Raw genomic sequence first — 24,940 nt, forward strand, 5'->3', positions numbered from 1 at the left:
TATAAATAAAATGAATTAAAACAGCATCCTATATTGTTGTTATGCTCGATCCAGGGCTTCGAGTTCGAGAATTTTCTCAGATTCTATTGGAGAAAAAAAGACGTCAGAGGTCAAGCTTGTGCAACAAAAAATGCTATTGCGTTTTACAAATTTCTTTGATTTTTGTTCTTTGAGTCTTATATATTAAATACTATTAATGAAATAAAAAAGGTCAATAAATATAAAGTCAATAAATTCGTATTTATGAATAAAAATTATTTAGTGGGTTAGTATTGTCAGTTATTTTATTAACTAATTTTGGTAGTTTTTTCTTAATGTTTTGTTATTTATAATCAACGATGCATTTGAAACAAGTAAAAAATGTTGAAATGTCTTTGTTTAACGTTTAGGCGATCGACGAATATTCTAGATTGCAGGATGGGGGTCGGTAAGGATTAGTTTTTGGCGCATGCGCAGTTCCCTTCCAGACATTTCTTCTTCACGTGGATCGCAGTAGTGAAGTGGTCCAGTGTGACTGTCTTATGCTGCTCAGCCGAACGCGCTTTTCATAAAGATCAGCTAAAATGGTAAGAAGCGTAAAATTATTTATCAAGCTGCTCCGTCTGAATGACTTGTCTCTAGAATGGTTTGACACGTGTGACTAAAACAATGTTTTATAACGCTTCCATCAGTTGCAGCTGCAAGGTCACGGTTAGGAATGTCTTCGTGCTCTAATAAAACACATCGATGCGATGTTAAGCGTGTTATTTAGTACACGGAGTGTTTGTGAGAAAGGTTTCAAATGGGTGCTGATTCGCTGCGAGCAGGAATGGTGTTCTCACCGGTTCGCTATCACAAAATCTTAGCGAATCGCTGGTGTATAGTTTAAAAAGGTGGCATATTTATTTTACAGCATAACCGTTTTATTGTATATGGCGGTGTGTGGAATTATAATTTCTGTTCACGCGTGTAAAGTATTCGTCTTGCAGGTACTGTCACGTCTTACATGTGAAAAGCCAACACATTTCCATCTTAATTTCTTGAATGAGGTTGTCACACTCTGCTAGCTTCCAAGATCAAGCCAATAGCGTTTTAGCAAGATATGAACTTCCGGGTCATTTTGAATGGAGGCGAACACATGTGCATTGTGATGTACAGTAACTGATTATTTCGTTTTTAGTAAGATTCTGACAGAGATGAAATATTGTTTCAAGCGGTTGACAACTTATTTATTAGTTTTATTGTTAACCTTGTAATAAATTACCATGGCATATTAATTAAAAATGCTTATAGTTCATTGACTACTAGACAGCAATACAAGACATTTGTGACTTGAATTATGATTTCCTTTTAAATGGTATTGAGGCCAGATGAAATGCACAACTGATTCATTCTAGAATCTTCTTCATTCCAAACCGTTCAGCCTTGGGGGGGGGGTTATCATGTTGCCTGTCCTTTTGTCCTTCAGCAGGATAGTAAACATTTACAAAACCTCCAAACTTCTCTCCTCCCCCACACGAATACTCAGCCTCTCCTGTCCCATCTACCTCCCCTCACACATGACCTTCTCTCAAGGTCACACACACACACACACACATCTGTTCTTAGACAAGCAGCTGTTCTTGTCTTTGAAACATTGTGAACAGTAATAGTGTTTTTTGTTTTGTTTTTTTCCTTAAAGGTATCAGTTTTAAATATGCATCTAATTTAGTGTCTTCAAATTTGTAATCTGTATGGGAGGTAAATCAAAGATTTTAAATAAGTCATCTAAAATCCAGAACTTAACGTAGTACATTTTAGGAAAGCATTACTTATAGGCCTGCTTTTTAAAAGTGAATGTAATCATAACAGGTTTGTATTTATTTGATATTTTGAACGCCTTTTGGCATAGATTGACAATTTAGCAAAAACTTAAAATAAAATAATAATAATGATAATTAAAGGAATTCATTCTCTTTTCTAGTCTGCAGTACCCCCTAGTTTTGCAGCGTTGCAAAACATGCATAGACTACTTGTACACTGTACTAAACGTGTCCTTGCTCCAAAGCAGGCTTTCCGGAAATTTCTTCCCATGTTCGACCGCGTGTTGGTGGAGCGGTTAGCTGCAGAGACGGTGACAAAAGGAGGCATCATGATTCCAGAGAAGTCTCAAGCCAAAGTGCTGCAGGCTACAGTGGTGGCAGTGGGTCCAGGAGCCACCAGCAAGGTATCTTGTTTTATAAACTCATACTTCATGATCTTATTTAAGCATTTTCTTTACAGTGTGTGAGATGCAGCTTGTACCTCAGAGTTTAAATACTGTCTGTCTTTCAGGATGGGAAATTAACTCCTCTCTGCGTCAAAGTTGGGGATAAAGTTCTGCTGCCAGAGTATGGAGGAACAAAAGTTATTCTTGGTGATAAGGTTAGATCATTGGTCATGATTTATATATTTCTTCTTCTTCTTCTTCTTATTATTATTATTATGTATTTCCTATAATCCTCTAATATCGGTCTATGGTTCAGACCATTTTAAAACTCTTGCCATTTTTTTGTAGACTTTTATAGTCAGGTCAGACACTATAATAAATTTAAAAGATGAACTCAAAGTCTTCACAATTGCATGGACTGCATAAATGGCCTTGATTACCTAATTTTATTTAAGTCATTTGAACACAACATCTATATTATTTTAATTGCTGTCAGAAATGAAATATGGTGATATTCTGACTACGTCCTGTAAAAGAAATGTAACCGATTTATATTTATGATGGTGTAATATAATGGTGACTTGATCTTACAATGGCTGTTTGTTTTTCTTTTTTTTCTTTTGTAGGACTATTTCCTGTTCCGGGATGGAGATATTCTTGGCAAATATGTAGATTGAAGTCCCATCTATGTCATTCTGGAGTCCATAGAGAGAATGGGTGTTCCATGTTTGTTTTCTTTTTTCTATGCCATTCAATTGTAAATAAGTATGATCAAGTTTTGTTTAAAATAAAGTGATCTTGATGTTTCATCTTGTTTCTTCATGGAACAGGTTGGAATTGAACATGTGAATGTTGAAACATGACCGTCTAAATTGTAGTATACACACTAAATTAATTAGTTACTTTATATTACATATTCATGAACGATTCGTTTTAGTATATGGTTACATATGAATTCTTTAACATCGTAGAAGTTTATAATTGAGTCAGATGGATTTTTTTTAAATGTAATAATAAAATAATTGGTAAACTAGGGGTTAAAAATTAATGTTTTACTAGACAACTTTTTATTCCATGAATAATTCCATTTGAACTATGAATATGTGCTACGGGATGTGATCAGAAGGAATAACTGAAGTAATAACATTACAGTGCCTTCTGAAGGTTATCCAGACTACCTTTTTAGCACAGTGATATAAAGTGAAGTGTTTCTCAGCTGGCATGACATTTTTATTCATTAAAAATTATTCAAATGTTCAAAAAAATGACTTTTTCTTATTTGACATGATTTAGAATAATCATTACGTACACATATACAGTATTAATGAGTGGATGTGGTAATCCACTCTTGGAAACTTGGTTTACTGTTACTATTATTTAAATATCTTAAATAATAAAGTGCCAAGAAATGAATATAAATGGATTCAAGACTTTGTGTTTATATGAGAAGGTCCCCGAGTTGTTAAAAAATAAATTTTACGGCTAATAAAATAGATTTCTAGAAGGAGTGAAATCTATATGAGATGCCACCTGGAGTTAATTACAGGCATCTATTTTTAAAGGCTTAACATATTTTAAATGCATTTGCTTAAAATCTTATTTAAAATCGAGTCTAGAAGTGTGACTGGTTATCCTTTAGCTAACCGCTCAGACTAGTTCACACAGGCTGTGTTAATGCGACAGGTCCAGGGTCAAATAAAACAGTTAAAAATAAATACAAAAAAACAAAATAAGATCATTATTTTTAAGACGTCGTGCATTTTTTTAGTCTAGTGTTTGAAGGGGGCACTGTATCTCAGCTCCTCCTGCAGTAGCTCTACTCGTCCTCTGGGGGCGCGCTGTCAATCAAACTCTAAATCTGTCGAGATGGTCATGGCGGAGGGCACAGCTGTTCTGAGGAGGAATAGACCAGGCACCAAGGCGAAGGTAAAATGAACAGCGAATAACGTTTGAAAGCGTTTAACAAGCACGAATCTGTTCGTAGAGTGTATTCTAATGTCATATTTGCATAAAAAACGATTTGTTCTCCTGCGAGCGGAAGCCGCAAATATGCTAAGGAGCTAAGCTAGCAGGTAGCCGAGAAAACTAATGGTTCTCAAATGGATGCTTTTAGTGGAAAATCATATTAAATTTAATTCGTGATAGGATTTATGGTCTTGAATGTTCTTGTGTGTGTAATGAAGTATGAGGCAGGAGGTATCCGAAATGCCAGGCTTTCACGTTCTAGTTTTTTGGCAAACAGCAGACAGCTAGCGTTAGCTGCCGCCTGGAAGTACCCGGATGGAGATCACTTCTGATGCTCAAATACATTAAATTATTATATATAAAACACAGTTATCGTAATATTCGATTGTATGTAAGAGTCATCGTGCCTTTAGGCGTTATACACTGCTCCTTTTCAGTCACTAATATATAAAGAAACCATTGGGACCATTGTTTTTTTTTAGTATAGGTAGGTACAAACTATGGTAACATTTAAACGGTAATAAATAGCTTTGACGTATATATGTATCGCACGTGTACCGTCAAAATTTGCTCAACGGTGGTTGAACTGTTCTAAATACTGGAGTGTTGTTTCTATCGAGTGTTTACTGTGGTTGTTTTATTCATTATTAGGACTTCTATAACTGGTCTGATGAGTCTTTTGAAGAGATGGACAGCACACTGGCAGTGCAACAGGTGAGAGCTTTTTTTTTGTAAGTCATTGAAGGCCTAAAGACAATTTTGAAAGGGTGCACCTTTCCAGACCGTGGCCAAAGGCAGTCAAGCTCCAAAAAAGCACCGTAAAACTGTCTATGATTTTTTTTTTTCTTCACAATATTAAAGTCCTTTTAAGCAGCACAGTAACTTTATATGGGGAACAAATTTATTTGCTGAAGATCATTATATTTTGTTAAGTCATTTTGTTCACTTCTGTTCTATGTTTTAAATAAATGGTTATTAAGGATTGTCTTTTTGGTTTTTTGCTTTTCAGTATATTCAGCAGAACATCCGTTCAGATTGTTCCAACATAGAGAAGATTATGGAGCCTCCAGAGGGACAGGATGAGGGGGTGTGGAAATATGAACATCTCAGGTATATTATTAGTGGGAACGTCGTCTCAGGTCCTTCATTTCATCCTTCACACAATCTAAAGTTGAAAAGACATATATAGTTTGGGATGGAAAAAATAGGTCCCACGTTATATTAAATTATGTATCATCTTTAACTACTATGTACGTTGAATAAAAATATGGACTTTGTGTTGAAGTTGTATTGCAAAAAGCTTTTGTTGCTGTCGAGTTGAGATATGGTTTTGTAGCATGGTTAGCTTTATGGGTGTGTTGAAGTAAGGTCAACGGTCTAATTATAGAGATAATTACAGAATTTAGTTTAAAATGTATTTAATTGTTTGTACGCAGTAGTTAAAGACTGTATAAAGTCTACAAAGTGTTTTTTTTTTTTTTTTTTTACTGTATCTTGAGTTATTGAGCTGTGTAAATTGTAAATATTATGTTTTGTATATACATATAGACAGTTCTGTTTGGAGCTCAATGGCTTAGCAGTTAAACTGCAGGTAATTATCTTTCATACACTTATGTCATCTTTACAGTCATCTTTAGACAATTTTGAAGACTGTACAGTAAGGTGTGATGTGTTTGCTTCATAGAACGAGTGTCATCCTGACACGTGTACTCAGATGACTGCCACTGAGCAGTGGATCTTTCTGTGTGCTGCCCATAAGACTCCCAAAGAGGTGAGTGACCTTTTAAAAAGTAAAAAGAAAATAGCTTCGTATTAAATAAGTTGTACCCATGTATGAATTTTAGGGCTGTATAATCTGTAGATTTATCCGTCTTTGATTAATCAAAAAATTTCTAGTTTTCTTGCACAAAATGCGTTCAAATCAGTTGTTATTGATCAGTTGTTGAAGCCCTAATGAACTTCTCAACAGACTGAATTGGAGAATCTTAAAATCTGGATGATTGTGATTTGTTTGTTTACTTTGGCTCACAGTGCCCTGCCATTGACTACACAAGGCACACTCTCGATGGAGCTGCGTGTCTTCTCAACAGCAACAAGTATTTTCCCAGCCGGTGAGTTATTGAACGTCTATTAAAGCAGGGGTGGTCAGTGTTCCTTCTGAAGATTCGGTTTCCTGCAGAATTTACTTTCAGCACTGCTTGAACACAACCGTATTCAGGGCTCCAGACTGCGACTGAAATAGTCGCATTTGCTACCCAAAATATTCATTTTTAGTGAAGTTTGCTGAGGTCTATGCATATTTACATGACAATGTCTATGCATTTTACAATGAAATGTTTTGCGTCACATTACATCTTTTGTGATGTTCACGTATTAGTGAGAATTGAGACGATGTGCATCAAACTTTAAATGGAAAAAAAAAAAGTTTGAAACGGTCCTCATCTGCAGAAATGACTGCTAAATGCAGGCATTTCTCATTTATAATCATTACTAATTAGTAAAAAAAATTCTTTGCCAAACCAAATAGTTTTTTTTTTCCTTTATAGGAGCCAATGTATCCTTGCTCGTTTTTGTTTTTGAGTCCTGGAATTGGAATTTTAATGAACCCCAAAACCATTTTCTTGTTTAGGGGTGAGCAATATAACCCAGATCAATAGTAAATTAAAAGGTTTTTTTTTTTTTTTTTAATCATTAAAACTTTATGCAGGTCTTGCCTTACAGCCTTTACAGAGCTCCATCACCACATGATGACTTTATTAATCCAGCTACTATAAATAAATACAGCTTTATCTACATATATGCAGTACATCATAGATGTATAAATGTTTCATAAAATTGGTTAGCTAGGAAGAGCTTAATAAACAGATTTATGCACCCCTGCATTTCTATAACTGTAAACCGGCAGTTGATGTTTTCTGTAACTGCTGATCCTCCCACTGTTTTCTGTCTAGCGTCAGCATTAAGGAATCATCTGTGGCCAAACTGGGCTCGGTTTGCCGTCGCATCTATAGGATTTTCTCCCATGCTTACTTTCACCACCGCCAGATTTTTGACAAGTATGAGGTAAGCAGGATCATTTATGTAATTCATAAACACACACTCATAAAACAGAATGTCGGCTGTGCTCCTATTCAGGCATCATTTCACAATCTTGAACTTAAATTTGATTATAATTCTCTTCTCACTAACGAGATTTATGCGATGTTCTTGTCAAAGTAAGCAGCTCACAGCAGAGTTTTATTTTTTTGTGATTAATTTAAAGTGAATATTAAGCATGATAATGACAGTGGTCATGACAAAGCAACTACTGTTCATTTAAACAGCATTTCCTGCTGTGGTCAGTAGGAGGCATCTTTGGACAGTTTGCTAAAAAAAAGCAGTCAAAACAGCACCAACATTTTTTTTTTTTTCAAAAGATCTTCTCTTTCCCACAGAATGAGACTTTCTTGTGTCACCGCTTCACTCGTTTCGTGATGAAGTACAACCTCATGTCTAAGGACAACCTCATCGTGCCCATTCTGGAAGAGGAAGTCCAGAGTGCCACTGCTGGGGAGAGCGATGCCTGAGCTGTATTTGTGCATTTTGAGCCTCTAGAATCCAGACAGCAGAGGCCTACAACTTTAGTCATTTGACATGTTACTTTTCCAGTCACTAATGCTTCATTTGATCCAAATTTCATCATTCAGCTGTAACAATCAAAACGTTACATCAGCAGCTCCTTGTACATATCTCACCCCATCTCCATTGTAAATCCTGCTTAACCAATAAGAATTTCCTTTCTTTTTTTTCCCCCTCTCTCGACTATAAACAAGTCTGGTGATATTCACCCTGTCTTTTCCCTCGTTGTTAAGTTATTACATGGGTGGAGGGCTCTTATCCAGCCCACTTTGTCTTTTTTTTTTTTTTTTTTTTTTAAATAAACTAAAATGTATGGTATTTTCATTATGTCAATTGTTAATAAAAGACTGTACCTAGTCTGCGATTATACTTTAGCTTTGTATGCCATGTTAAATTGCTAATTGACAACACAAACGTACACTTTAATATGAGGTAAATACCCATTTAATAAAACATTACAAAAACTGTCTGAAACACGTTCAAATACTACAGTTGGTAAATAATACTGATCAGTTCTGGCTTATTAGAATATAATGTTAAATATCTTGAGCTCAGCTTGTGGAGTTGAAGAAACATTGCATTCAGTTCACCATGGCTTTAACATTTACAGCAGCTCGATAGTCTGTTTTGCGACCTAAAATGTGCTTATTTTATTCTGCCATTCCTCAACGAGGGATAAACATTGTCAAGGCATCATAAGATGGGAAAAATAGAACCCTTAATATGGTTAAAATTCTACAAAAGGTGGAACAAGCAGCATCACTACAGCTCAGTTTGAAAAAATAAAAATAAGCCAGTCAAATGGAATTTGACCAAGCTGGGGAGAACTAGTCAGTTTATACTGAATAGAAATTTAAAGTACCCTGCTCTTAGTCCCTTAGCAGTCATTGAACTTGCAATGATGCCAGTTAACATGCAAATCAGATTGTATTACCTCTACCATTTAGATAGTGTGAAGAAATTCCCAGAAGATTAACATACAAATTCAGCTCTAGCACCACTTGAACACACAGCACGGGTCTGAAACCAGACTACAGTGTCAAGTACAGACTAGTTCTTGGATTCCTTTATGAAGCCCTAAAGGCAATAGGCTGCATTTCTCTTAAACACCGGCAGCCCAAGCTAAATGAAGCATTTCTGATGTTTTGACTCCACGTCCTGAAAAATTTAAGCATGTTGCAAATCTGCCCACCAAGTAAACGTCTGCGTCCTGTAGAGGGGCTGTTTGGACACTCAGTTCCTGAGTTCGTCACGTTGAACCGTTGCAGGTGTTAGAACAAACAACTGAATTGTCGGCTGGTTCGGAGTATGAACGGAACAGGAAGCAGAACAGCAAAAAATGAACAGTGAGGAAGGACACTCGCAGTGATGAACAAAAAAAAAATAAAAATTGTGTTGGAGCTTGATCTTGACAAGCGATGTGAACTGAACATGTATTGTGCGAGTGCTGCGAGATACTGTCTGAAAATAACAGTGAATTTCAGTGCTATTTTTGATACTTTGTATCAAAGTATCATTGCACATAAACTTGGCTTTCAAGAGTAAATAAAACTGATCTCTAGGATACGTTATGGCTTGTTAAAAATAATTTACAAAAAAGTGCTATGAGTCCAACCGCTTCTAGTACAGGAACACAAATCTCGTGGTCTGGTGATGTGATCAATTCTACACCAGCTGCCGCTCTCAATCGTCAAAAGAAAAAGAAATTGCATCTTCGAGTTGGTCCATCACATACAGGTGACTTCTGCAGCCCCATCTTCTGGCTCAAATCCTCCCTCATCTAAGTGGGACAGGGCACTGGGATACCCCCCTCCAAACACGGGGAAACCGCCGATTCCCCCTGAACACGGAGACAACAGCTCTGTGTGTGGCTCATCCACTCCTCGACTCACAGAGTGACTGCACACCTCTCGTCTGGCCGATCCCTTCACGAACAAAAAACAAGAGGGTTGAGAAAATGTGAAAAAAAAAAAAAAAAAAATTCACAAAATCTCTCAATATTGCAATTTTAGAGAACAAAAGACTTTGCATTAATCATTGCCCGGCACTAGTCAATTTATTTAGATATTTTTCCAATGCAATTGAAAAATTTTGATTATTATTGATTTTATTTATTATTATTTTTAGTTTTTTTAGTAATTCAACGACAAATAAATGGTAAGAGTAGCAGCCTAGACACTTGATAACTAACTGAAATAAAAGTTACTAGCACCGAACTTCAACCCTAAAAAGAAAACAAAGAACTACTAGAGTCACAAAATAAAAAATAAAACAACGTATAAATACAGTAATTGTATATAACACTAAAATTTGTAGGTGGTTGTTTAAAATAATTTTAAAATACTAAAAGTTAATTTTGGTCGAACCATCACTTCCAAAAATGGACTTTAAAAAGTGTCTTAAAAAAGGTAAATAAGAAAATGTAACTGGAAAAAAAAAAAGAGGTACCTGAGTGTGCTGTGGTACCGTTTGGCCCTTGACGGGTCTTTGCAGGAAAACAACTTGCTTGGTGGCGAGATTCCCTTCACTGCAGGAAAAGAAAAGCAGTCAGCTTGTGATACGGTGATGAGGCGTGAAGAAACGTGATTATATGGCTTGTACATTAAGGGTCTCACCTGTCGTGGCGAATAATTGGGGTGGGCAGCACACAGGTGAGCAGCCAGCCAAATTCAGCTAATGTGTGGAGCAGAGGACCGTAGTCTGTCTTTACATTTGAACCCTGTGACAAACAGGAAATCATAAGAGGCAACGCAAAAATGGCACACGCTTACCTTCCATCAGGTGATAATGTGTTTTTCAATACATGCAATCACACCTCTATAACGGTCCACTGTTCCACCACAATCGTGTCATTGGCAGGTGGCGCTGTGCTTTTCTCCTCATACACAAACAGTCCCTCTAGAGACCTGGGCACTGGCTCACCTGTAAAAACAACCCTGCATTATACTGTAGAAGCTAGTCAATGACAATTCACACTAGATGTTTTTTGCCATTGTTATGTCTTCATGTCTTAATGTTCATTTAATCGTGCAGTTGCATCCTTTTATCATCGCTCAAATCTGAATCCTAACAGTGACTGTTTACAGTACAGGACACCATTTTATTCTATATTTTCTCCCACCGAACCACAGAGACATAATTTGTAGGTCTCATTTAGTAAGTGCTGGAAGTGTGTCAGTGACCTACAAAAGATAATGAAACTGAACTACTTATATGACAGCAAGACAAATCCATGTCCACCAACATGTGTGAAGAGAAAAGAAGAGTGAATAAGATTACAGGACATTAAATTTAAAAAAAAAAAAATTAAAAATATATATATATATATATATATATATATATATATATATATATATATACACACACACACACACACACACTAAACTACACTAAATATATACTAAACTATAGTTTAGTATAGTCAAGCCATTTGTAAAATTGCCATTTTTAAGCATTTTTACTTTTAAGCAAACAATACTGAAAAGCAAGTTTACTCAAAAATAATTCACTGTATCTCACGCATGATTTCATACTAAAAAAATTTTTTTACTAATATTTCTCAGAGTTATCTTCCAGATCTTTGATCTAGTGTATTTTTGATAAACACACGCACACATACATATACAGTATACATATTAAAAATATGCATTAAATGGAAGAAAGTGAGCGAGAGAGCTACTTTGTAAACTGCTTTTCATGGTCAAAATTTACTAGCTCCAGATGTCTCAAACACACACACACACACACACACACACACATCTGATTTAGCTGCTATTAACTCTGGTGCGAAACAGGAAGCACGGTCATGAGGTTAGGGACGTGAGCTCTATATTTAGTTCTGGTGGGAGACAGGAGAAGGGAAACATAGCTTTGTTTAGAGATAGAGAGATGTGAAGGATGAATAAAGATCAGGATTATAAAAATGACATCGGAGATGGGAAAGATATACTTAGAGAACATAATAAACAAGATGATAGTGGCTCTGGTTTGCTAAAAACAATCAGTTAATTCCTCATATCATAATCTTAAATCATCCTTAGGAAAAGATAAAGAGGATGTTGACATCTTCCTTTCACAGACACAAACATTTCAGCCGGAAATACAATCTAGGGCCTGTTTCAAAAAACTGTTTTACCAAATAAGCCAGGTTTATTTCATTTAGTCTGACTTTGGTGAATTGATTTGGTTCAAAATAAGTCAGACATGCCAGTCAAAAAATAATCAACAACCAAGAACTACCTTTAGGTGTGTCCCAGTATACAAAGGAGTCGACCAATGACCAGCCCTTGCGGTAGTAAGCTGCCGTCAATTCCAGCCAATCAGCTTCTAGGGCACTGACAACTTGGCCCTTCCTGGACACGCGCATGGACAGCGCCCCCTGGTGATAACAGCAGGCCAGAGAGTCCAGCGGAGCACATCCAGGAGCCCAGGAGTGAAACAGCACCAGCAATCTCAGGTCTGAAAATGATAGCGATGCGTCACGTTTGTATAACCCATGCAGGCCAATGCAACCTCAAAGTCATTTTTTATAAAGTAATATATATCTTCATAAAATAAAAATAGCTTCAGGTCAAACTATCAGTCCATCTACCACATCTAATAAGTGTAACAGGGCAGACAAAATTAGGTACAGCACTCAAGTTAAGATGCTAACAGCCTTTGACTGATCTTAATCTCACATGTGGCCCCGAAATGGTTGCCATGGAGAGTGGAGAGGTTGGTATGATGCCCAGAGGGTGAGGAGACACCACAGCTCCACAGAGGACAAGGATATTACAGGGTTAAACCAAATCAAACTGACACCACTCAAGACAAAAAGAGGAGAACAAAAAGAAGCCAAATAAAGCATCTTCAGAAGTCTGAATAAGGTTATAAAAATAATTTCGAAATTAAATTTTACCAATGTATCTGGTAAAATAATAATAAAATAAAAAAGCTTCACATGCCAAAAACATTTTTTCAGTTTGATTCTGGAGTGAAATGTTCTTAAAATGTTCTTTGTGAATTTCACCCAATCGTGCTTTATTCAATGCATTTATAGCCTAGCTGTGTATCGGATTTAAAATTTTAAAAATCGATTGAGAGACGTCATATGGTCCATAATGACACAAGAGAAACATCTCACCCGGGCTGTAGCCACGGCCCTCTAGATCTGCATCTCCGGGAGGTGTGCGAGGTGGGGTGCGAGGAGGGGAACGGCAGCCCCTCCTGGGACTGGGCACTCTACCGTTACACCCCCCTCCTCCAGCCTGCTGGAGCACCGACCCCACGAACCGCACGCCACCCCTGGCATAGCTGTTCACCTGAGGACAAACACTCACGGTTAGTGAGATCAAACCATATTTAAAGCTGCAGTCTGTAACAGAGCTACTTCTCTCAGTTTGTGTCTATGACGAAGAACACAGGCACTGGGCTACTCCGCAGTGGTACCAGAATAAGACTAAATAGTATTAATATAAAAACCTGATTCAGGACAACTAAAAACATGGTTTAGAACATGGATTCATGGTTTACTTGCTTACATAAATTTTGAACACAAACAAACAAAAAAAATAGTTACGGACTGCAGCTTTAAACATTGTATTACAAGGAACAGAAATTTATGTGGACACTTTTTTTTTTCCAAGAGAAAGACCTCAGCATTTAAAAAAAACACTCGGCATAATACACTAAACGGTGGAGGATCACACACCCATTACTCCATTTCTAGTTAATTCTTGTCAACTCAAATCTGCAGACTGCACTTACTTTCAGCAACTAGTGACAACTTCTTGCAAAGCAAGTTTACAAACTTCATGTAGTACAATTTCAAGTAAATATAAAAATGCATGACTCTCAAAAAGCCATGTGATGAGGCCACACAATTTTGGCAAGACTGCTAAAAACCTGACTAGTGGTGGAACAATACATCTAACATATGTTTTTCTGTTTGGTTATATTTGAGGCAGGATTTTAATTGTTGAGAATGACAACACCTACACACACACACAGACATATAGGCATTTGTGATTTATGATTTATTTATACTGTATGTACTTTCGCCCTACACCAACCCTAAACCTACCCCTTACAGGAAACTACAGGCACTTTTACATTTAAGAAAACACCATTTATTATGTTTTTAAAGCCTTTTGAATTGCCAAATGACAGAGTTATTACAGTTTGAAGGTGGTTTATGAGGACACTGCCAACTCCTTTGTAATATACCAATGACATTAAACTAAATTCTGTCCCCACAAGCCACATTACCTTGGCTTTATTAATAAACCAAACAAAAAAGGCATTCATGATTCAGGTTATAGTGTTTAATTTCTATTAATATTTATATTTTAAATATTTCTTTATTTGTGAAAAACATTGTAATACGATTGCACAATCAGAATTATGGCATGTTTAGTTGACATGTTTTACATTTTAAATTTCTTAAATATTAATTAAAATAAATAATTATATTCATATCGGCCACCATGCTCTCTAAGAAAAAAACAATATTGGTCGAGCACTAATAAAAAGGTCTGGCAAAAATAAACTAAATACGTAAATTAAAACGCGTTGAATGCTATAAAAAATGGAAAAACATACAACAGACAAAAAGAATTTGAAATGAAGACACTGACCCTGTCTATGAGCAGTCTCACTGTGTCACTGGTCAGAGATTCTCCAGGCAGTGGCCACTCCTCCACCCGAAGCACTGGCAAGCTGTCAATCATTGGCACTGCATGATTACTGCAACCACACAACACAAGCAAAACAAGCACACATCAGTCAAGGAAATGCATTTTAAACTTGCGACTTAAAAACATTATGAATATTTTATTATTGCTGACATTTGCTGTTCTTGAAATGTCCTCCATTATCCCAATATGAAAATGCTGGTATGCTCTAACCCCAGCTGAGCACATCAGTCAATGGTTCAATAAGAAACCAGCATCAAAAACAACAGTTTTAATGGTTTACAACTCATTCAAGTGAGCTTTAGATACTCCTATGCTGCTTTTCTTTGAGAAATGACCAGATGGAGGCATCTTAGTAGACAGGAAGTCAAGCAAACATGCCACTGACTGAAAAAGCATTTTTTTGAAGGTTTCATTAGCATCGTCTCTGCTTAAAAGTGCATTCAAGCCAACGCTCGCCGAATTCAGATCAATCATAGAGAATTTATAAGAGCTGACATTACACAGCTCTGTTTTTCACACTACAACACAATTAACAACTGTCCCAGACTTTACTTTTTAATAATTTACATCATCATAGTCTAGCCTGTCCCGTTCCTTCACCGATTCTTTGCAGGTTCTCATTGGTTGCTGAAAAACCGCACTGTTGTCAGGGGCTTCGTTTAACTTGAATTTAACCCACATCTGTACCTCTGTATGACTTCACAAGCCCCGCCCACTCCAGCTAGACTGTCTGACCTCCCACTATGATCTCATTAAATATTCATGCCGGCTCATTAAAAGTTAATTATTTACTTGGAAGGAGCTGGCGTGGGTTTTTTGGGGTACAGAATACAGGGTTTAACGGTGAGGTATGGAGTTCATCATGGTAAACATTACCTAGATCGAGGTCGGACCAGAATGGCCCGGTAGAGCAGGCTGCAGGGCAGGAAGCGGGTCCGGCCCACCGAGAGGATAATGGGATGCAGGGCGGCCAGTACGTAGCCCTGGGTGTAGTAGGACTGCAGGGCATGTGGCAGCTCGCACAGCGAGGACAGATACTGCACCGTGGGCCGACTGCCTGTGGAACACAGCACAAATCAAACTCACAACACACTCTGTGGAAACTACTATAAGCTAAGCCAATATACTTAATACCACACGAAAATATTATAAAGCTACAGGTTGTCTCAAAACCGACATTTTGATTATGCCAATTGTTTTTTTTCCACAGCTTATTTTTCACAAGAACAACCTATTTAGACAAAAGATAATGTGAATCGTTATCTTCATGTAACTTTTGGGGTGGGTAAACATCAAACTGGATTTTGGAAATTGGAAGACTTTTTAAAATTGTATAAAAAGATGTAAATGTAACACACAGGCCCATACGAGCTTGAAGGTTCATCGCAGATTGTACTATATTGTGTTCTGAATATAACATGTACACTACAACTCAAAAGCTTGAAGTCAGTAAGAATTGTTAATGTTTCTGAAAGGCGTCACTTTTGCTCGCTAAAGCTGCATTTAAGTGACCAAAAATACAGTATTTTTTTATTTTATGAAATGTTACAATTTAAAATAAATGTTTTCAATTTTAAAATGTAATTTATTCCTCTTATGCCAAAGCTGCCAAAGCCAACAGCCTCTACTTCAGTTTGTGTCATACGATCCTTTAGAAATCATTCAAATAAGTAACATTTCTCGAGTAGAATTCATTACTGTCAATGATGAAAACTGTTAGAACTGTTGTAGAATCTATTATTCACTTTCCAGGATTCTTATATTAATTGAAAGTTCGAAAGTACTTTGTAATATTGATTTTAAAAAGTCATAGTCAATGAATTGAACGCATCTCTGCTGAATAAAAATAAAAATGTGTCTTTACAATTCCATATACATATCATGCTTTTACCGTAATCAGCTTTGATTCAAAACTGTTGCACAAACAATGTGAAAATTGTCTGTTTTATAGTAAAAAAAAAAAAAAAAAAAAAAATTAATTAATCTGTAATGCAAAAAATGTGATTACCTAATATAAAGTAACCCAATTACTATTTTTAAAAAAGTGTGTAGCATTGCAATTCCAGATTCAATTCCACTTAGGATGCTGTCTATGTAGGCAGCAAACAGCAAGACCGCCCACTAGGTGCTGGAACAGAGCCTATGTTAAGGTTTCTCTAAGGCAGCGGCTCTTCGATAGCATGCTACCGTTCAGTTGGTTCCTTTCTCCTGTCTGCAGCCACTCACAGAAGATCACCCTTACTTCTCCCTCGTCTCCCCCAACCCCCAACACACTTCCTGTGTCCACAAAGAGCTGCTGTTCACAGGGAGGGCTGGCCCCACGCCACACACACACTCAACCTCACAAACACAACATTCCTCCACACACACACACACACACACACAACACAAACATACTTGCACAATCATTCAGTCCTTTGGTTCCCACACTGGGGCAGACCAGAGAACAATTTTGTCTGCGAAAACACAGACCAGATATCTTCTCCCTGCAACCTCACTGTCAAATAGCAAACAGTTATCAAGCAACATTAGCTTTCTACTATCATCCAAGTCTGATTCGACAGCTCCCTGAAAGTTTCTCCATCGCAGCATTGTCAGGCACGTATGCATGCCTGTCCCTCACACCTGAGCTTCAAAGCGACAAAGACACGATGGTCCTCAGGGGCTGAGAGAGCGGTGAATCTTTCATAGAGATATGGACCCTGCAAAGGCCAGCAATTTGTCCCAAACCCTTGAACCCCCCTCCTGTCAACTCACACACACAGAGGCCTCTGTTCTCCAGAGGGACAGAGACTGTGTGTCTGTGCGTGTTGTTTATGAGAGGAGAATCAAGAATAAAAAGAAAAGCGTGAGAACATGTGAAGGAGAAAACTCGGAAAGAAATAGGAGTCTGAAAGGTGTGAAGGTTTCATGGAGATAATTAAAAACAGACAGACTGAGATAAGAGAGGGAGAAAAAGGAGGTAGAGACTACAGTGAAGGAATTTATGGGATACCTTATGACACAGAAAGGATTTTTCACAGAGGAAAAAAAAAAAAATGATGACAAAGTGAGGGACATTTATAAACATAGATGTTTGTTGTGCATTAAGGATATTTGTTGCTCTGTGGTAGTCTTATAAAAGATGATTTTTAAATTTTGCTAGTATCTGCTGTACCGGATCCCCCATCAAATAAAAAAAGTTGCAATTTAATGCAATAGATTAGTTATGGTCCTAAAAACAGGATTTATTTTTAGCATGAAAAATAAATAAATAAATAAATATATATATATATATATATATATATATATATATATATTTATTTATTTATTTTATTTATTTTTTTTTCACGTGCATTTCTATGAAACCTCAAATGTTTTCATGCTGCAAAAACCTGCAAGGGCACAGCTGTTCACTTCAATCACAAGCACTGAAACCTGATTGTTTTGCTAAATTAAACTGCATTAACTTTCGGAGGCTAGTATTTGTTCCTTAAAATTTAATATGTTACCTATATCTGGAAAATCTTTAATACTCAAATCCTCTAGCACGCCAGTATGAGATTAACCAAAAAGGAGATTACATTAATATACCACCACATGAATTTTTATTTTAATTTTTTTAATTTTTTTCAGAGTCAAACTGAACTGAATCAAATATTTTCAATTCAGTGCTCGGCGATAATGCCGAATAGGAGTCATATGCTCATTTTCATTTAATTTGACACAAGGGTGAGAATACAATTGTTTCTTTATTGGACAGGACAATTGATGAAGGTATGTCAAGTGGTGATGTAAGGCCAAATTGAGATGTTACCGAAGCTAATCCCTGTTTTTTTAAGCCGACAGCGGTGAAACTGATCCAAGGTAGCGATTAAGGCCACTCATAATTCTGTCTGCGTCTGCAACAGGAACAGCTGGCTTTCTACAACCAAATGCCCAAATGAAGCACTAAACAAGTTCCTGTAAACACAAAGGCATTACTAAAATATCGTGAAAAATTTTTGATCTAAAAACAGCCCAACCTTAAACCTCTCTGGAAACTAATTACAGCACTTTTAAAAATAAAAGGTTCTTTAATGCCATCTTTGGGTCCATAAAGAACCTTTAACACCAGTGTAAACTTCACATTGCACAAAAGATTCATGTTCTTTACTCTATTGGCAACCCTTTTGGAAACTGTCTTGACCTTCAACTCATGTCAAGACACGTTAAAGAGTGAACAGTATATGCAGGAAATATGCAAGACAATTTTTTTTTTTTTTTTTACAAAGTCTGTATCAACTTTGAACAGTACCATAATTTTAGGTACAAAAATGTGTGACGTCAAGCTGAGGTTCTCACACATGGCGGCCAAGAAGAACCGTAGCACAACTACACCTTAACTCAAAAACACCAAACTCACAAACAAACACAGCAGAGGTGCAGCTTCTTAAGGTTACTCTCAAGCAGTCAGAGAGACATGAAGGAGCCTGGAAACCGTCTGAAGAATGCGAGCAGTGTCAAACGCCATCGCTTCAGGCATCTGTACACCAGGTGTTCTCAGGAATGAAAGGCTGGATGAACTGACATGCCAGTTGACTCACTCCCACAGCCACAGACATGTTTATGTTCAGATGAAAAGGCACAACATCTGAAGATGCGTTGCCTTAAAATACGATTTATTGTTCTAATACTTTTGAATTTTGAAAGCAGGTGACAACACTTCCAGGAGAACGGGATTTAACTGGTTACTCGTGCCACTCAAAACACTAGTTCTTCTCTTAATAAACGAAAGTGATGGACGTTAGGCTTGTGCAGGTGCAGACACGTGACACAGTGAAAACGCTTGAACAGATCTCCATGAAAGCAACCTTGTTGCCGGGATGATAAGCATATTTTCTTTTAATAACGGTCAACAATAACGGAAACTAATCATTTTTGCGCTATGCCAGAAAAGACAACCAAAATGTACATTTACTTGTTTTACTCTGTTGATACCTTCAAAAAAGTATGTTTATTAAAACAAACATTGCTGTCAAGTTATGAAAAGTTGTTTACATAAAGTGTGCACTGTGTATATTTACTATGCAAATACAAAGACACACCCACAGGAAATGTTTTGAAAATATTCGCGTATGCATAATATCATATTTAATAAAGGCAACATTTCTCTTAAATATATACATGCATGTGTAATTATATGTAGGCCTGCTTATTGAGTATATTTATCATGTAAACAAAAACTCATTTTGGATGCGCTTAATCACGACAGTACTAGTTAGCATATTTTTCAGTATGTTAAATAGGTAAATGAGTGAAGAGATGCGACTGAGGTTTCCTCTCCACGCCAACAGCCCACATTTTCCTTCACTACGGGTTTTTCCATTTCCTTCAAAACTGCTCCGCGACAAAAACCCGCACCAGCTCCGAAACAATCCCTTTCTCCTCCGAGCAACATTACGCATCGCTATTATTTCTACTACACCACACAAACACGAAGAGCGCGGGCAGCACGGAGCAGACTGCGCACAGCGCCTTAATTCAAACCAAGAATGAGGCGCTAATGAGAAATCCAGAACGGAAACTGTTGCACAGAGGGACGAAAGTCATCTAGCGGAACGGACGCGCGCCTCAGACGCCGTTAATAGAGAGAAAAACCTCCTGACCTATTTCCACATGTGATGGAGCTGTTGCTGGGTAAAACTGTGTAATCCCTCACACACTCCAGGACGCACACGCCGAGATTCATCGCGCCGCAAGTTTGAAAGTGAAGCGATGGCATCGATTCGAATCACAGTAAGCCGGCTACCTAGACGGCATTTTCGTCCATCATTGGCGCATACCGCTGATGTTCAGCAAGGCAGCTTGCTGAGTTTTGAGACAACTGACACGTCTTATTCATTGCACCCTTGCCAAATGAAAACGTAGCAAGTAAGTTTCTGCAAATAAATAGATAACACATGCGGTTATTGTAAATACTTTTTGTCAGTTTGTTTTCTTTCAAAAGTAACTAATACGGAGTCGACTTTGTAGGAAACCGGACAAGGTATGTAATGGGTTACCAGGGCGATTTTTAGTCACATAAAAATCTTTATTTACTGCACTGATCTGTACCTTCCAGGCTGAAGTCCAGCAGCACATACTCGTACGCGGAGTCTGTTTTAGTCTCGACTTGTGGTCTCTTTAAAGTGGAGTAGATTTTCCCCGGACTGCTGTCCTCCGGGTCTTCCAATTTCCGTAGTCCACATCCCATATTAGCGGGATCTCCAGCACACGTAAGGCCGGACAAGGGGCGACCCGCTCGGCCACGCACTCAGAAGACTCCCGCTCCCGTGCTTAATGGCTTTGCTCCATATTCCAGCAACTTAATCCTTTGGGAGTGGCACAGAACCGAGGATGACGTGCCGTGTGTCCGATCGCCTTTAAGAAAACGGCTTAAGTCAAGGAAAGATCACCAAGTCCTGCTAGGAGGTCTTTATGAGACTAAAACAATAAAATACTTTATGAAGCCGTGCAGTGCAGGAATCCACACTGCTTTTATTTAAATCTAATAGGACCACCACATCACACTCACTCACCCTAAATGGCCGCGAAATAATAAAGCAAAAGTTGTAGCGGGCTGGAAACGTGTTGAAATTAATGAGGGGGCGTGGCGAAGGAAGAACGGGACTGCTGAATAATTAACCAGGAGGCGGGGCGTGTATAAATCTTAAAACGGCAAACAGAAAACTTTACTACTGTTATTGTTCCGCTTAATTTTGTTAACCGACTGCTAATATTTAGGAAACATATGTCGAACCGTGATAGGTCTAACAAATTAACATTTTGAGACATGGATATATAAAAAAAAAAACCCGATTATGATAATGTATATTAAAACGCCTTTTCGTTAGGCAACGCCTGACAACAGCGAAACGGATTCTCAGTATTTGTCCTCAGATAGTTTTTTGGCATTATGTAATTTATTTATTATAATTATTTAAAAAAAAAACCATGGCATGTATAGTTATTTTCCTCCCTCAACAATAATTCATAATTTAAAAAAAAAATAATAATGACAAAACCAACAATGAAGCGAATAACATTTATGTCACTTTCTGGCACAGTGTAACGCAGGGATGGAAATTCTATAAAGTGACTTAAAACCACTTTAACTGAAGACCATAGCAGTAGAAACATCTGTTTAAGCGGTAAGCTAAATTTGTTGGCCATATGAAACTTGAGGAGCAGAGAACAAAATTATATGTATGAGCAAGAGCAAAAGTTTTTTTTTAAAGATTAATGCCTAAAATATATCATTTACAATACACTTAGTTATTCATTTAACCTGTTCTATCCATTTGAGAGCTGTTGCGCTATGACTTCCTTAAACCAGCAACGTGGCCAGTGATCGTTGTTTCTATAAAGAGTTATTATATGCTTTCATATTTTCAGAATTTCAACTATTTGAAGATTTGCGGAAGTGACATGTTGTATCACATGTAGGCCATACTGTAAGTAGGCAGCTGTAATATTGGCCTAATGTTGAGGGAGGCGTTTAGAGGCCATCTGGATCTTGTTTGTGCGTTTTAGAAGTAGCACACGGCTAAAGCACAAACAAACATGTGCCACTGTCGCCGAAAAACAAAGATAACGGACTACCTTTTCTCCTACAAAAGAAAATTAGAGCATTTTAATAGTAAAAAGAGAAGAAAGAGAAGGAAGGAAGGAGGCCTTGAAATGGGGGGAACAGAGGAAAGATAAGAGACACAACTCAAATCATTCAGTGTATTGTGTGGCTATATTTTTACACAGTTGTGTGTGAGTCAGACTTCACCCAGGCTAAAGTGGAACAAAAACAAAACATGAAACTACCAAAGTAGCTTGCTACTGTACCACCTGTCAAACTTAGAGCTGCAAACAATGCCCACCTGCTGGCTGTGAGCACCACGCTGAACAACAGTCTCATTAACCAGCCACAAAGCAGCACATTTTTGAAAGCAGCTAATTTTAGTGGCTTTGTGTGTTGCTTTATTGTTTTGGCTCTTACCGTTCGGGAACACAATAGTTATGATTAGGGATTAGTTTCCATAGTTTTCAAAAATTGATTCTTTGAAAACATCTTTGTGTCAAATTTCCTGTCATTCTTTTTAGGTTGTGTGGCCTTGGGCTGCATGAAATAAAAGATATCAGATTCATTTTTAGAATAAGGGCCAAATCCGAAGGTTGGAATAACAATCTCGACAGTATGTCAGTCATTTGTGTGCCTTGCGCCTCTTAGTCAGTGCTCAGAAATAACACTGAAAACCAAGTCTGGGTCCTAGACCGGAAACCACTGTCATTCTGAGACCACACCCAGAGGACACTGGGAAGGAAACCCATGCCTTCTTTATACAGACAGCACAGGAAGGAAACAAACATACAGTAGGTAGTTAAACTGACACAAAACCGTATGCAAATGTAAAACACTAATTATTAGTTCCTCCACATTTTCATCCCAGAATACAGACCGATACACATCACTCCACATGATAATCCCACCTTTGTTCTTGTGAGATTAAACTGGCCTACATTAATCACTCTGACTCTACGCAACCTAGTCATCTATTTCTGAGCTCCAGTGAGAATCAAATCTAAATTTTTACAATCATTTTCAATGTTAGAGCAACACAACGGGAAGCGATGTCACCTCAGCATGAAGACACAGGACAAGTGGTTTGGAAACCATGGATGGATTTCAACATTTATTTTAAACGTCTTTGAACTTGATTTAGTTTGTGCTTGATGGAATCATACTCCATCTTATGAGGAAATGAAACATCATTGAACTAGCCTACATAATATAGGGGAGACTGAGTAGTGTTTTTACAAGATCAGAAATGAAATACAGGAGTAAAACCACTATATCACTGTACAACCACCCTACTGAGATGGTTACAGAAGCTGAAGAAATACTTTTTGAAAATGACAATAATTCTAATAATAATAATCCTGTTGAGAAACAATATGCCAAGAAACAATACAAGTAAATCTTAAAATTGCTTAGCTCTGATTTATCATTCAGCAAACTCTGACTTCTCAAGGACACTTGAACTGCATTAAACTGCCCAATGAATGAACGAATGCAGTTTTGCAAATGCTCGAACGCGTCTCCTCTCGAATACATGTGACACAGCGCCATCTACCGTTCAACCAGAATGTGCTGCGTATCTTCTGCTACTCTGATGACAAATATCACCAGAGAGAGGGCCTCTGGCTGTGATAAAGAGTTAAACTGAATATCGGTCAATATCTGAATATATCATAAAATGTTTCAAAATATACTGTGTCTGTAGGCTATAAACATATTTAATATGTTAATATTTAATAATTGCTTTACTAAACAATGTAATAGTGGTCATTTTTTTTCTTCCCAAACCACCATTCGTATGAATAACTTTATTATTTCAAATCGGTTTAAAGAAGCACTAGAAGAGGTAGACCTAAGCAAAATTTGTTCACCATGCAAAACTACAGAAAACGCGTTAGTTAAATATGACTACTAGGACTGAATATCCTGAATATCCTAAAATATAATGTAAATTCTGGTTTCTTTCAGGTTTGCAGCATATTCCCTTTAGTGAAAATGTGAGAGACCAGCTGCTCCTACTCTTTTCATTATATCTGTGAAGCACATGAGTGTTTGATCCAACACCAGAAAAGTAATTCAGTTTTGAATGTGAGGAGATGTAAAGTGCAGATGAAAAGACAGACCAGCCTACCTGAAACAGAACCGAGATAAGAAATAAATGCAACAGAGATGAGGTTCCGTGTGGAAACATTTAAAATGATTAGAAGCAACGACGCAATAAAGACTGTTTCAGATGTTGCCTTCGAAATACTTTTCAACTTTTTTTTTTGTATTGTATAGACAACGTTCCTTCAGAACCTTTCGTAAACATTTTGATTTTGCAAAACAATCGAAGCAATAAAGGGCTTGAGATAGGCTGCACCTGCACCAGCTGTTATCTTATTCTGCACCGAACAGGGAGCAAAGAAGCGGAGCTGAGGAGTGAAGGACACGGAGATAAGAGCGACACGACCCTGACACGCATCTGTCACCTCTCACACTAGCTTGAGATCTCCAGCAACAACAAGCTCGTGTTTTTGACACAGCGAACTACCCACAATTCAAGTAGAAACACCGAAGTACTTAAACGAGGTTTACAAGACAAGGCTAGCGGGTTAACGACTTATACAGGGGCCCTAAACCACAACAACAAAGAAGATTTTCATTAATGTGTATTTGTTTGTTGTCCCCCGAACGTTCATATAATATTAAGGTTGTAGTATTTCGCGTTATACGCTTGAGGGCGTTATACACTTAAGGGCTTGTTATAGTGAAACACTATTTATGATCGCAACACTTCCGCGAATACTGCTGCATGTTTTGGAATATTACGAAATAAGCGTGCACATACATTTTCGTTATTAGGCTTATAGTGGACTCAGATGTAACCTCGATCAGATACATTTGCCGCGTTAAGCTTCTAAAACGTAAACAAACGACAGAAAAACTGACGCTGAACATTAT

General features: G+C 37.5%; 2 protein-coding genes across 5 annotated transcripts; one reads left to right on the top strand and one right to left on the bottom strand.

Annotated features, from left to right (window-relative positions):
- Positions 1-422: 422 nt before the first annotated feature.
- Positions 423-8,123, top strand: LOC122351678 (MOB-like protein phocein). Of its 4 annotated transcripts, XM_043248902.1 has the most exons (9): positions 423-566; positions 2,027-2,185; positions 4,784-4,846; positions 5,142-5,242; positions 5,681-5,723; positions 5,817-5,903; positions 6,164-6,243; positions 7,084-7,195; positions 7,567-8,123. In XM_043248902.1, the coding sequence occupies exons 1-9, from the start codon at positions 564-566 to the stop codon at positions 7,696-7,698; spliced, it is 780 nt and encodes a 259-aa protein (XP_043104837.1). In that variant the 5' UTR covers positions 423-563; the 3' UTR covers positions 7,699-8,123. The 4 variants fall into 4 exon arrangements, with proteins under 4 accessions (XP_043104837.1, XP_043104835.1, XP_043104836.1 ...); XM_043248899.1 differs by lacking the exons at positions 423-566; positions 2,027-2,185 and adding an exon at positions 3,949-4,093; XM_043248900.1 differs by lacking the exons at positions 4,784-4,846; positions 5,142-5,242; positions 5,681-5,723; ... (2 more) ...; positions 7,084-7,195; positions 7,567-8,123 and adding exons at positions 2,293-2,382; positions 2,794-2,976.
- A 420-nt stretch (positions 8,124-8,543) lies between these two features.
- On the bottom strand, positions 8,544-21,022 carry rftn2 (raftlin family member 2). Its single transcript, XM_043248898.1, has 10 exons — positions 20,967-21,022; positions 20,503-20,808; positions 15,304-15,484; positions 14,368-14,476; positions 12,876-13,053; positions 11,990-12,208; positions 10,566-10,672; positions 10,366-10,469; positions 10,199-10,277; positions 8,544-9,675 (listed from the first exon to the last, which is right to left on the bottom strand). Exons 2-10 carry the CDS (start codon positions 20,639-20,641, stop codon positions 9,478-9,480), a joined length of 1,314 nt encoding a protein of 437 aa, XP_043104833.1. The 5' UTR covers positions 20,642-20,808; positions 20,967-21,022; the 3' UTR covers positions 8,544-9,477.
- Between the last annotated feature and the right edge of the window lie 3,918 nt (positions 21,023-24,940).

Source organism: Puntigrus tetrazona, chromosome 9, assembly GCF_018831695.1.
Source record: "Puntigrus tetrazona isolate hp1 chromosome 9, ASM1883169v1, whole genome shotgun sequence".
In the NCBI taxonomy this organism is placed as follows: Eukaryota; Metazoa; Chordata; class Actinopteri; order Cypriniformes; family Cyprinidae; genus Puntigrus; species Puntigrus tetrazona.

Bases quoted from the DNA above. Each gene is read 5' to 3' on its own strand.
- LOC122351678 (XM_043248902.1), top strand. The intron at 4,847-5,141 runs GTGAGAGCTTTT...TTTGCTTTTCAG, and splicing joins GCACACTGGCAGTGCAACAG to TATATTCAGCAGAACATCCG. The intron at 5,904-6,163 runs GTGAGTGACCTT...TTTGGCTCACAG, and splicing joins CCCATAAGACTCCCAAAGAG to TGCCCTGCCATTGACTACAC.
- rftn2 (XM_043248898.1), bottom strand. From the start codon at position 20,641: ATGGGATGTGGACTACGGAAATTGGAAGACCCGGAGGACAGCAGTCCG. The intron at 12,209-12,875 runs GTGAGATGTTTC...TATCATTTTCAG, and splicing joins GGGCCGTGGCTACAGCCCGG to ACCTGAGATTGCTGGTGCTG. The intron at 10,278-10,365 runs GTGAGACCCTTA...CTTTTCCTGCAG, and splicing joins CCAATTATTCGCCACGACAG to TGAAGGGAATCTCGCCACCA.